The 13,106-nt window shown below is 34.4% G+C and overlaps 1 protein-coding gene across 2 annotated transcripts in view; it reads right to left on the reverse strand.

Annotated features, from left to right (window-relative positions):
- PGS1 (Phosphatidylglycerophosphate synthase 1) overlaps positions 1-13,106 on the reverse strand; it is a 73,741-nt gene that overhangs the window by 44,734 nt on the left and 15,901 nt on the right. Inside the window, exons 2-4 of one of the 2 annotated variants that reach the window (XM_090375052.1) lie at positions 12,777-12,945; positions 6,800-6,877; positions 6,414-6,688 (exon numbers count right to left, since the gene is read on the reverse strand). In XM_090375052.1, coding sequence (XP_090231178.1) covers positions 6,414-6,688; positions 6,800-6,877; positions 12,777-12,945 — 522 coding nt within the window. Of the gene's footprint in view, positions 1-6,413; positions 6,689-6,799; positions 6,878-12,776; positions 13,039-13,106 lie in introns of both variants that reach the window. The other variant, XM_090375051.1, reaches the window with a different exon arrangement.

Below are 13,106 nucleotides of genomic sequence, written 5' to 3' on the forward strand. Positions count from 1 at the left end.
TAAGCATTTATCTGAAGTCTAGTCATCACTCAGTACAGTATTAGACATCGTGCGTAACGGACAGTTTACTTGAACATTGTTACATTTTCCATAACCAACGCAGTTACATTTTCGAAGATTTAATAATGGATGATAAGAATGAAAAAGCAACAACGTCTGGGCGCAGTACGAAGACTATAAATGTAAGAAAAAGCCTGAATTTGAAAATTAAATTAGACATTTTGAAGCGAATCGATTCCAGTCAACGACAAGCGGATGTGTGCCATAATTTAGGACTTGCAAGTTTAACTGTAAGAACAATTATAAAAAAATAAAGAATTAATTCTTTATTTTTTTATAATTGTTCCACTGCAAGCAACTAGGGCTAGGCCGACTATTAGGATTGAAATGGAAAGACGTTAATTAATTTTATTGAAGATCATATCCAATGCAGAATTCAGTTAAGTTAAATATTACAAAAAAAAAAAGAGAGAGAGAGAGAGAGAGAGAGATTAGCCAATATTGATGATCTAAAGAAAACTCATCTAAAAAAAAAAAAAAAAAAAAAAAAAAATGGTAAGGGCTGGTTGAATAGATTTAAAATCTAGGGAGAAGCCGCAAGTGCAGATCAAGGAACCGAAACTTTCAAAAAAGAACTTGTTAAAATTAATGAAGAGGAGTATTGTGTGTTATACTTCTCAACAAGTTTATAACATAGATGAAGCAGGACTTTTGTGGAAACGAATGTCTAAAAGAAGTTTCATATTGAAAGAATAAAAAAAAAAACATGCCAGGTTTCAAAGCGGCGAAGGATCGGGTGACTTTATTGTTGGGTGGTAACGCTGCGGGGGATTTAAAATTAATACCCCTTTAAGTTTATTTAGAAGAGGGCCAACCCAAAATCAACACATTTTTCGTGATTAAATTCATCAATTAAATTAAATCAATTAAAATCAATTAAATTCATCATTTTAATTGGAATTTTAAGTTTAATTTTGATACGTAAGTAGTTACCACATAGTTATATGTAATGCAGAATATTTTATATGTACAAATATTTGAATATTAAATATTTTGACCGACATTTGTGCACCTTTTCATTACCGTTTATTATTGATTAGGAAATATCCTATGGCACCGACCGCAACTTACAAATACATATGTTACCTTATGGGAATGCGGCGCTCGCTTAGCACGGATTCACTAAGCGCTCTGTTTTTCCGGAACGAATTATCAGCATTAAGCAGGGGTCACCTGTACTTTGATTTCAGAAAAGCATTTGTTACTGTTCCATATGAAAGACTGCTGTATAAACTGCAGCAGTGTGACATTAGGGACAAGTTGCTGTTTTGGATAAAGGAATGGTTAAATGGGAGAAGACATGATACTGATGAAGACATATCAGGCTTAATGACTAAATTTGAAGATGATAAAAAGGTTGGCAGGGTGATTAATGTCAGTAATCAGGCCAAGGTCTAGAAAAATTAAATAGTCTTATACGTGAAATTGAAGTTTAACCTTGGCAAATGCAAGGAAATGCATATGGGTAGCAATAATCCCAGAATTGCATACCAGCCTTGAGTGTGGTGCCACACAGTGGTACCATACTCAACAGAGCTAGAACTAGGCAATCCTACGCCTGGGGCAAAAGTGTTTTAAGTATGCCCCATTATATGCAGGTAGTTAATCTTTCAGTAGTGTAGCTAGGGTCGTCAATGCCCAGGGGCAACACGTCTTTCCTGGTGCCCCTGATTGTGATAGAGCATTCCTTCAGTTTTCCCCCTTGAAGCTCGCTGTTCCTGGGGGGGGGGGAATTCCCCCTCTGCACCCACCTTGCTACACCTCTGCAATCTTTATGAATTTATAAAAATGACTATTGCAACAGTCTATGATTTGCATATATTTATTAATGAAATAATTTAAATAATACAATGAATATAACAAAACAAAAATATCAAAGAAAAAGAAACTACAAATATTCATTTATATCTACAGAGAATTTAATTCTATATAAACTACAAAGAAAGTATATATAACTACAAAGAAACTAGAAAACCAGATAGTTTATGTTCACACCGATGAGCCAAAACATTATGACCACCTACCTAATATGATGTTGGTCCTTCACATGCAGCCAAAATTTAATCACATTTTTCCCGGCAAGGCATGGATGCTACAAGATTTCTAAATGTGTCTTTTGGTATCTGTTAACAACATGTAACCAGCAGATCCTTTAACTCATGTAAGGTCCATGGTTGAGATGCCACAGATCAGAGTTGCTCTTCCAACACAAACCACAGATGCTCGATGGGATTGATGTCTGCAGAATTTGAAGACCAGGACAATACCTGGAAATCTTCCTCGTGTTCCGCAAACCAGTCTCGAACTATCCAGGCGGTGTGGCATGGCATGGCACATTATCCTGCTGAAAGATGGCAATGCCAGAGGGGAAGACCATTGCCATGAAAGGGTGTACCTGGTCAGCAATGATGTTTAGGTAGGTGGTAAACATAAGAGTGCCCGGCACATGGATGACTGGACCCAGGGTATCCCAGCAGAACATCACCCAAAGCATAACACCACCACCACCAGCTTGTTTTCGTCCCACGGTGCATCAGGACACCATGACTTCCTCAGGTAAACAACACACACGTACCCAGCCATCTACATGGTGCAACAGGAAACATGATTCATCAGACCAGACAACCTTCTTCCAATCACTCAAGGTCCAGTTTCAATGCTCACATGCCCATTGTAGGTGCTTTCGTCGGTGAACCGAGGTTAGCATGGACACTCGGAGCAGCCTGCGGCTACGCAGCCCCGTTTTCAGCAGGGTTCGATGTACTGTGTGTTATGACACATTACTCCCATCACCAGCATTCCAATTACCGGAGAGTTGTGCCAGTCACCCTTCTGTTGTCACATACCACCTTCACTCATCTCGAGCATCGATGAGCCATGGTTGTCCAACACCTCGCCAGCAGTTCGTGGGTTTCCCCTCCTCAGACCACTTTCGAGGTACTAACCATGGCTGACCATGAGCATCCCACCAGCCGTGCCGTTTCAGATATGCTCTGACCCAGTCGTCTGGCCATTACAATTTGGCCTTTGTCGAACTCACTTAAGTCTGCTGCCTTCCCCCACCTAAAGAACAAGAGTAATACTGATTAACAGATCTTAGTATTTTTTTATACAGTGTCCAGACCCACGCATGCGCCGTAGTTCACCTGCAGCTGCTTCGATTTGCATAACGACTCACTTGTCAATGTTTTGGCTCATCAGTGTATATATCTAGTATAAAATCATAGAAACAAAATACTGTGAAATATAGTACTTTTAACATTATAACATAAATTAAAAATATGCAATGAAGGTGTATTATGTATTATTTTAATTAAATTTTTCTCGCTTTGAAGTACCTTTCACAAGAAGCTATCATTACAGGCAGGGTAAGAAAAAAATCTTAGTGCTATTTCTATATTTAGATAAGGTTCTATTAGACAATACTCATGAACAAATTGGTGAAGTTGTAAAAGGATTACAGATTTTATATCCTGCAGAATTGATAAAACATGATTTTTCAAATATCTGTTGAAATATCAACAGATATTTGAAAAATTTTGTTTGTCCTCCAGTGGTTAGCACTTTTTGGTTTGTCCTCCAGTGGTTAACACTGGAGGACAAACCAAAAAGCTCAGAGATGTGATGTCACAAAACAGGCCATATACTTTATAGAAGTTTGTAATTGGAGCTTCTCTGTTATTTTCAAAATTTGTAAAACACTGTTCCTCCCTGATATTTTTTTCTGTAAGTGATTATAAAACCCACATTCTCATAAAAATTTCTGGAATCATAAGTAGCATGTACAAAGATAATGCAGTATTTCTTTTAATAAAATTCTTATTTTTATTTTAAACAAAGAACACAAGTTGACAAGAAGCTATTATCCATGACGGGAATAAGCCTTAATCTTTTGACTGGCTATAGAAAGCAGTTGACTAGCATGACTTCTCGGTATGTGGAATAGGTGGCTGCATATGTAATGGAACGGTAATCCTTTTAACAATTAATTTGCGCTTTCTAATTGCTTAAATTGCCTAAAGGCTGGAGATGGAAACAAAGCATATAAAGTTAAATCTCTCGTAATCCGTTCGTTATATGGAAATTTTCTTCATTCTACAGAAACTTTTAAATGTAATTACCAAAAGGAATTCAAAAAATTCCCTATAAAGAAGTTCGTTAAACACAGGGCCGACTGTAATTAAATCAAAAATGAAGCAACTTTAAAATATATAACTGGTTGGATGCACCCTTGAAATGCAGCACCTGGGGCTGGCACCTCCACTCGCTCCACCCTAGTTCTGGCTCTGATACTCAAGACTAGAAAATGAAAAAGACCTGGAGAGCAATCATGCGGTCAACATAAATTCTCTGAGCACTGCAGACACAGGCTGCTAAGGCAGCTGATAAGGTTTTGTCAATAATACACAGGAATCGTTTCAGCAAGGATAAGGAGGTCATTATTCTATTGTATGAACCAATAGTTATGCCACGGCTTGAACACTGCATACAGGTCTGGAAGCCTCATCTTAGGAAGGACAGGGATTGGTTGTAATGGTGAAGAGAAGAGCAACAAGATTAGTAAGAGGAACAAAAGGATGCTCTTACCAGGAAAAGCTTCATTTCTGAAAATTACTGTATCTCGAAACTAGATCTGCGAAGAGGTCCAACTGAGATGTTCAAAGTTTTGAATAGATTGAGGCATCCTCACTCTTGTTCACACATAAGGTGGCATGAGTTGAGGAAGAATGATTGCAGGATAAATGTGCAGAAATTTGCTTTCAGTGGATGGTTATTGGAACAACCTTCCATCTGGTGTAATAGACAAATTATTAGAGGATATGGACAGGTGATGTGGGAAGTGTTTTTTTCCTTCTTGATGCAGTATATATTTGTTTCCTTGTGTCACTTTCCTCCATTAATATTAATAACCTTCTTTCATGAAATTATAAACCATTCATTTGCCTTTAACAACTGCTGCCTCTTTCCTCATCATCCAACTTAGAACTCACTCCACAATCACTCCCTGCTAACGGTTCCTGCACTGTCAACCCCATAATATTAACAGGGTTCATCAAGATATTCTGGGCCTGATGATCAAGTCCAGAATATCTTGCTCCTAGCTTTTCCTAACATGCTGATACAAATAACAGCCATCTAGTTTATTTAAAAATTTTGTTCCCCATGGTGTTTTTCTCCCACTTGCTTCAATCAAGAACAAACTGAAATAAGCCATAATAAGACATTCAACTTGCCTGCCAATTCCATTTGCACATAGATGCTCTCATCATAATCAGTACATTCTTCTGGTCTATATATTACTCCCAGTTTCATTATGCCTTTGCTTCCAAATATCTCACACCACGCAGAATCTATACTAGCTAACTTCTGAATCTGGGAATGCTTTTGTCATGCTCAGGCTAGTTTTGATAAGAAACATGACCAAATCAACCCTTCTATTTTCCCAATCCTTCCTAAACACATCACCTCCTATTATGTCAGCATTAGTTGTCTTGACCAGGAGTTCAAATTCACTCATTTTATTGACACTCCTGAATACAGCCTTAGTCTTATTGATTGACAATTCAGCATTGTCAATCAATAAGACTGTGTCTCATATAGTTTACTATCCTAACATACTCCTTGAAATTATTTAAGCTTGTTTCCCTAGCATTAGCTTCCTGATCATTTGAAATGTCATTACTCCAGAATACCAATATCTTATAATATTAGCTTACCAATATCAGCTGTTTTGGCAACAAAAATGTGTAAAATTACTTTGTCCATATCATCAGATACACACATATCTATACCCTTGTCTCCCCCCCCCCCTTCAACTAGCAGTTTCCTAGAATCATTAAGATATCCTCTCAATGATACTGGCAAAAATCCTTGTCCCACCTATAAATTCAAATGTATCCTGTCTCTACAAAATGGATTCCTTCTACCTACATATATGTTGGCCACACTGATAAAAATTTCTCTCCAAAAGCCTTACAGACGCCCTCAAGTCTTGATTTAATCCATAGAAACTTTCAGCATATAGTCCCTCCCTCCCTCCTATCATGCCTTGGGCAGAACTGCAGACACACATTCTGACCTAACTCAAGGCATTTTTTCAGCATGGTCCTATATTTATCAAACAAATTGTCAGTTTGTGTGCTTAATATCATTAATCCCCATATGAATAATAATGCTCACTCCACCCCCCTTAAATCTGATGATCTACTGATGACATTAATTGCTTCTCTGGTTCTAGACCATCTATTCTTATTAAATATTTATTAATAAAAATTAACATCAATAATGAAATACTGAATAAGAAGGGTGATATTATAATAACATATTAATTGCAATACTTAGCATTTACATACCCACTTAAGATAAGTGTATCATCAAACAAATAAACCTTCAAGTGGAAGAGTCCAATAACTTCATTCCATCGTTCTGGCAATAACCATTTAGTCCACCCACGTAAAGTTGGTGTGTGATACAATGCCACCTGTATACGGTCAGGAAATTTTTCAAGGAGCGGAAGAAAGAGAGTACGTGAATTTTTTGTACCTCTAGAACCACGTGTAAAGTCAAGCAAAATTCTTGTTTTTACATTGCTTGAGGGATTAATCAGGGCATCATGAATACAAGACAACTGAAAAAAAAAAAAAAAAAAAAATGACACTGAAATTTAATTCTGCAAAAACATTTAACAAATTTTTTTTCATGAAGGTAAAAACATGCAAATAAAATTTTAACATCTCACCAGCTGTTCTTCCAAATGGCCAGTACCTATATAAAGTGATGCTATAGTAATCCTGGTGGTTGCCTTCTGAGAAAATTCCTAAAAATAAAATTGCTTCCTTTGATATATAATATTTCATAAAATGATAGAAAAACTGGAATCTGAACATTTTAAATTATATATTGGTTCTCACAGAAATGGGTACTGCCTAAGGATGCCCCGATTAATCAGTACATAATTGGTAATCGACTCCTTGGCCGATTAATCATTAGTTAGCTTTTTTGTCAATTAATTGGTTTTATTAATTGGCCATTTCCTGCTAAATTTAAGCCAGTTAATCACTGCCAAGAGATTCATCAGATAGCTTTGATATACTGAAATGTATCAGGTAAACATTTTCTCGGTTTGGCTTCTGTTATATAGCCAATTTATTTTTATTAATACAGAGAATAGAATAAAATATAAATGCAACTTAACAGGTATTTTAATCAAATTTATCACCTTTTTTAACACAGTATAAAGGTAAAAACAAATTAAAAGTAGTTTTAACAGAGTAATCAAACTTGAATACTCTTAAATTGTAATGCAAAACATCAGAGTTTCCCCATTTTCAGGACATAGCCTATTTCTTGCAGGCTATGTTACCATCACTACTAAATATTCTTTCACTTTCAACTGATGAAGCTGGTGCACTTAAATATTTCAAAGCCATATCTGCAATAAGGCCTCTAAGGTTGGGATTATTCATACCACAAATTTAAACATATACACCAACCGTTTATAACTGATTTAATAATAAAATAAAATAAAATAAAATAAAATGATACAAAAGACTGTAAAATAATATTTACAAAAAATATGATTTACAAAAAACTAATTTACAACAAAAATAAAATAAGTTAAAATGCTTTAAAATCAATAAAAACCTAGTACTTAAGGATGTGTCGCTTAAATATTCATTACTGCTGAGGAAGGAGGCAGACACCTCCGAAAGCTTTAATAGTGTTTTTATCGATTTTAAATTTATATTTTAATGCATTTTAACTTATTTTATTTTATTTTAAATTACTTTTTTGTAAATAATCATATTTTTTTGTAAATATTATTTTGCAGTCTTTTGTATCATTTTATTTTATTTTATTATTAAATCAGTTATAAAAGGTTGGTGTATATGTTTAAATTTGTGGTATTTCAAAGCCAGTTACCCACAAGAGGTAATTTGTCTCGCATGTTTTTCCACCACAAAAATGGGCTATCACTTCTAGGCAGTACTGGCAAATTTAAATACTGATTTGATTCTTGAGTGCAACACTGAATAATGCTTGTTCTTTTTTTGCGGATTGCTTCTCTTTTGAACTTACTCTGGGTAACGTTTCTTCCATTACCTTCATTTTGAATACTGTCTTAGCAGAAGCTAAGACAGTATTCAAAAAAGCAGAAGATAAGACAGTATTAAGCTACTTCATCAAACAAACTTGAAAAGGTCATAGTAAAGCCTGGAATACCTTGATCAGTAGAACTGGTTGAAGCATGTCATGTTAAAATATTATCAAGAGAATCCCATCTTACTTCCATTTGATCTTGCACCAGAGCTTCTAAAACCCATTCCTTTATTTTGTTTTTCATATCACTTCTTTGAAATTTCATCTTAAATCTAGAATCTATAAAAGTATATAAATACAAAGATTTATTTCCATGTAAATGGAAAATCTTTTCACTATTGATGATTTAAGCTCCTCAAATGTGGTAAGAATTCCACTGAAATTATCATTTTGGAGAGCTTTGGACAAAAATAAATTAAGAGTCAAAACTGTAGGGATTATCATTTGAATGGTAGATTCTCTTTTACTAGCTTCATTAGTGATTTCTTCAAATGGACCTAGGAGTTGGACAATTATTTTTCTATAATACCCCACTGTATATTCCAAAATATACAGTGGGATATTAAATATTCCAACATTAAGTATGAACTTAATGTTGGAATATTTTTATCCACAGCATATGTTGCAAGAGCTTTTCCAAAGAGTAGATACATCTGGAATTAATTTATGCTACTTTAAATTTAGCTGCTCCTATATTTCCATTAATTTGCTAACTGCTGAAGCAGAATAACTAAAGTATTTTACAATATTCCTATTGATAGTAACAACAGTCCTTACAGCCTGCTCAGTAAATATGGAGTCATTTATTGAAAGTTGTAATGTGTGTATGAAACGTGATTATGACTGTAAATCGCAATCAGTGACACCAGCTACCATATTTGCTCCAGAATTTTGCAGTATGAGGAAGACTGCTTTTTGAGAACTTATATTCTTCTAGCACATTGTTCATCTCTTTAATGATCTGTATCCCTCTATGAGAGCCTGAATAAAGGAAGAACTCTTAAGACAGCTGTGTTGTTCAAACTCATTTAAAAGCCAGTGGCATGTAACACTCAGAAATGGAGAATTATTTGTAGTAGCTGTCCAAATATCAGTGTTTAAAGAAATGTTGGTGGCTTTATCAAGGTATGTTTGAAGTCTTGTTTTTACCTTCTGAAATATATCTAGACTGATTTTTATCAGTGAAATATTTTCTACTAGGTGGAACCATGGATAATGTTATTTAAGCTGGACATAAGACCAAGCTTTAACAACAAGTTCTTGACATCAAACTTTTGAGAGAGCAGAAAAGTTCCCCCATAATCATTAGTAATGTGCCATCTGTCAGATTACACGCAACTAGGGCTTACCAGTCAAAATCTTAATACTGATAATTCAGTATTTTTAATTTATGAAACTGGGATACCGGTATTCCAAAAGAAAAACATTTTTCGCAATAAATTTTGATGACAATTAGGTGCAATAAAGTAAGGAAAAAACAAGTAATTAATTGGATTCATGTTTTTATTACAATAATAAATATTCTAACAAAAAATTATTAAACATACAGTTATTCTAAAAACAAAAAAATATACATATGGAAACTGCAAATTCGGTTATGTCTAAGCATCCACAGTACCTGTCCAAATAAATTGAGCTCTTAAGAAACATAAGCAATCAATTGTGTTATTTTTAAACTGGATCTATTTTGGTACATACAGTAAACCCTCGATTTAACAGACTAATAGGGGAGAAGGGGTGTCCGTTAATGCCAAAAGTCAGTTAAATCGGATTTAACTTAGGGAGCATTTTTTATTGTTCTTGGTGTAAAAAAAAAAGCTTTAATACAATATACGGTACCATACAATATAAAATTATGTTGCAATTTGGCCTTTGATTTGCGAACATCAGAAACAGTTTGTTTTTTTATGCCATAAATTTCACAAACACATGCTACTGAGATGCCTTGTTCTAATTTCTTAATTAGCTCTAATTTCTGTGCCACATTTAAGTTCACACGCTTTCTTTTAACTCCTCTATCATTTGATGCCATTTTAAATTGTAAGGATTGCAAAATTATTTAATAAATAAAGTCACAATTCAGAAATCACAGAAACACTCTATATACAACCTGACCGCACAAAGGCAGACAGACCGAAACAAAGCAAGTTGGTAGACCTGCAGTTTAGTGTCCTGAGTCACGTTCAGCTCACAAGTCACTGCCTGCTCTTATCTGTAATCTGGGAAAACAGCTATTTGAACACGTTTTCAGAAAGAATAAAAAACAATTTCCTGAATTTGATTATAAAAATAAAAGTAGGTAATTATCAAAACAATAATGGAAATAGGTAATTATTAAATTTTAATTAATAATAACACTGAAGTTTTGTATAACCTAAAAAAATTAATATGGTCGAGATTAATATGTACCTTACTGTATTATTATTTGTCCAGTCCGTTAAATCCAAAATCCGTTACATTGGGGTCCATTAAATTGAGGGTTTACCGTATTTAATTAGTGGCAGAAAACGTCCTTTTGGATTCTGTGCTGGTTGGTGCTATTATACTGAGATAGTCATAGACGAGTTTCAGTTTACCACCCCCTTATTCCCTCATCTTGTTGCAGTTTACCCCCCACTTACTCCCTCATCTAAGTTGTGGGGGGTTTATTTATTTATGTATTTATTAATTTTTATTTCCCTGTACCTTAGTATTGCCATCAGTGGCCATTGTTATAATTACAGCAGCTCTCCTCAAGCACTAAGGCCCACAAGCTACCTAACAAATGTAAAATGAGAATTTCCAGGACTGAGGGATATTCCCATATAACACACACACGAGTATATATATTATATATATATATTATACATGAGCTGTCAGTTTCTCAAGAGCAATGACACAAACATAAAACAAAAGTCATTTATCATACAAAATTACTTACAAATATTTACATAACTGCTATTCATTTACACCTAATCTATTCATTTTTCTTATTTTATCTGTTAATACATGTTATCATTTCCATAAAATTTCTCTCAATTAACAATATCAACTCTCTCTACAGCTGCAAACACTAAACTAATTCAATCTTGATCAGCCTCAATCTTCCTCATATTTCTCTTAATCAGCAATATCAATTCTCTTCACAACAGCAATCAATAAGTCACTAACTTAATACTAACAATTCCATGTAATCTCTCTTAACTTAGCAATATCAATTTTCTTTACAACTTCAACCAATATATCAACTCAATACTAAACATTTCCTTATTTCTCGTAATTTCTTCAATTTCAACCTTCTCTAAAATAATCTACCACTTTATCTAAGTACCTTTTCCAATACAAGACAGTTCAGAGGACTTGCCTTCTCTTTCATGGTGGGATTCCTTTGTGCGGTGATGTTGCTCTCTCTCTCTTCTTAGTTGAACTCTGCATCTCTGCTGCATAGCTCTTCCAGTACTGTCTTATTTCGGGAACAGTTCTTTATTAATAATGAAGGAAATTACCACAGCAGTAGCAGAAGCCAGGGCACTATCTCATGGCTTGTTATTCAACTTCCGGATTAACTTCTAACACAGGAACATGCCCGGTGGAACTTTTCACTATATAGCTGGCCACTCCCAGAACTATCACTGCAAGTCAAGTCTGCAACCCCTCCGAAAAACAACCACAAACCCCTCTTTTGGCGTGAGAACCTTATTTATTATTACTTATTTATTATACAAGCTTACATATCTCCCCCTATAAAATTTAAACCTGACCCAATCACAGTGTTATTCTTTAAAATCACTCTTCTTCCTTTGGTGGGAAAAACAGAAAAAACAGAATATTTTTCCCCACACAACAAAACGCTTTCACCTTTTTACCTCTAGATCGCCTGTTCACAATACCTTTGAACGGCTCTATACCGACGCCCTTTCCCAAAATGCACTAAATGTCGCATCCTCAAGGATGCGGTGTAATAGAGGGATTAAACTATTGTTCAGAAACTTAATTTTAACCCTTCTGCGCCTGCCATACCATTGTTCACCATATTCCTTAATTGCCCTACCAGCCCTACTCCCACTAATGGAAATATTTCCATAATGATGTTTTCGCACTTAAGGAGTAAGTAAAGCACTTATTCCTTAAGTGCTTTACTTACACACACACTATACTTACTAAGAGAAATATATTTGTAAGATTTTATGTCTTACAGTTTCATGACGTTTTCAGGTTTCTGTTGCATTTGTATTGTGTATAACAATCCCTCTGTTACAAATTCTGTGATATTAATGATTTATTGTTTTATAACCTTTATATGAATAAATCATAAACAATTATTTTTTTAAATTAGTACCAAAAAAACTGGTACTATTTTTGTATCAATATCGGGATTTCAAATCCTAAATAAAATGACCGGGATCCTGGAATCTTGGTATTGTAAGCCCTACATGCAACCACCTAAATTCCATTTTTTTTATTAGCAACTTTTGTGAATGTATATTAGCTAAAATGCTTACTTCCAAAAGGGAAAAAAAAGGCAAGCTTTTACAGAATATTAGCTGCTCAAATTATTAATTCCAAATAAAAGCATGGGTAGAATATCTAACACTTCATTATATAATTCTTTAAGAAAATATCTGAAATTAACAAACCTTTAACTTTTCAAAAAATTCTGTTGGTTCATGAAGAATTTGTACTTTTTTCCCATTTATGCCAAATTCTGGTCCAAACTGGGACATCCAAGAAAAGTCATGTCTGGTTATATTGTCATGTTTTGAATCCATATCAGTTTCCTGTGGTGCTGCTGAACAATAAACTTTTCTAGTAGTAATAAAAAACAATGGCAGATGAACACCACATAGAGTAAAACCTTTCCACACATGTGAAAATACTTTAGATTTAGATGAGCACCATCTAGAATAAGAAATATTAAAAGATTTACTTTTTGTATGTAATCATATTTACATTAATAATAATAATTT

This window comes from Mastigoproctus giganteus, chromosome 6, assembly GCF_048544385.1.
Source record: "Mastigoproctus giganteus isolate SK-2022 chromosome 6, ASM4854438v1, whole genome shotgun sequence".
NCBI classification, from domain to species: Eukaryota; Metazoa; Arthropoda; class Arachnida; order Uropygi; family Thelyphonidae; genus Mastigoproctus; species Mastigoproctus giganteus.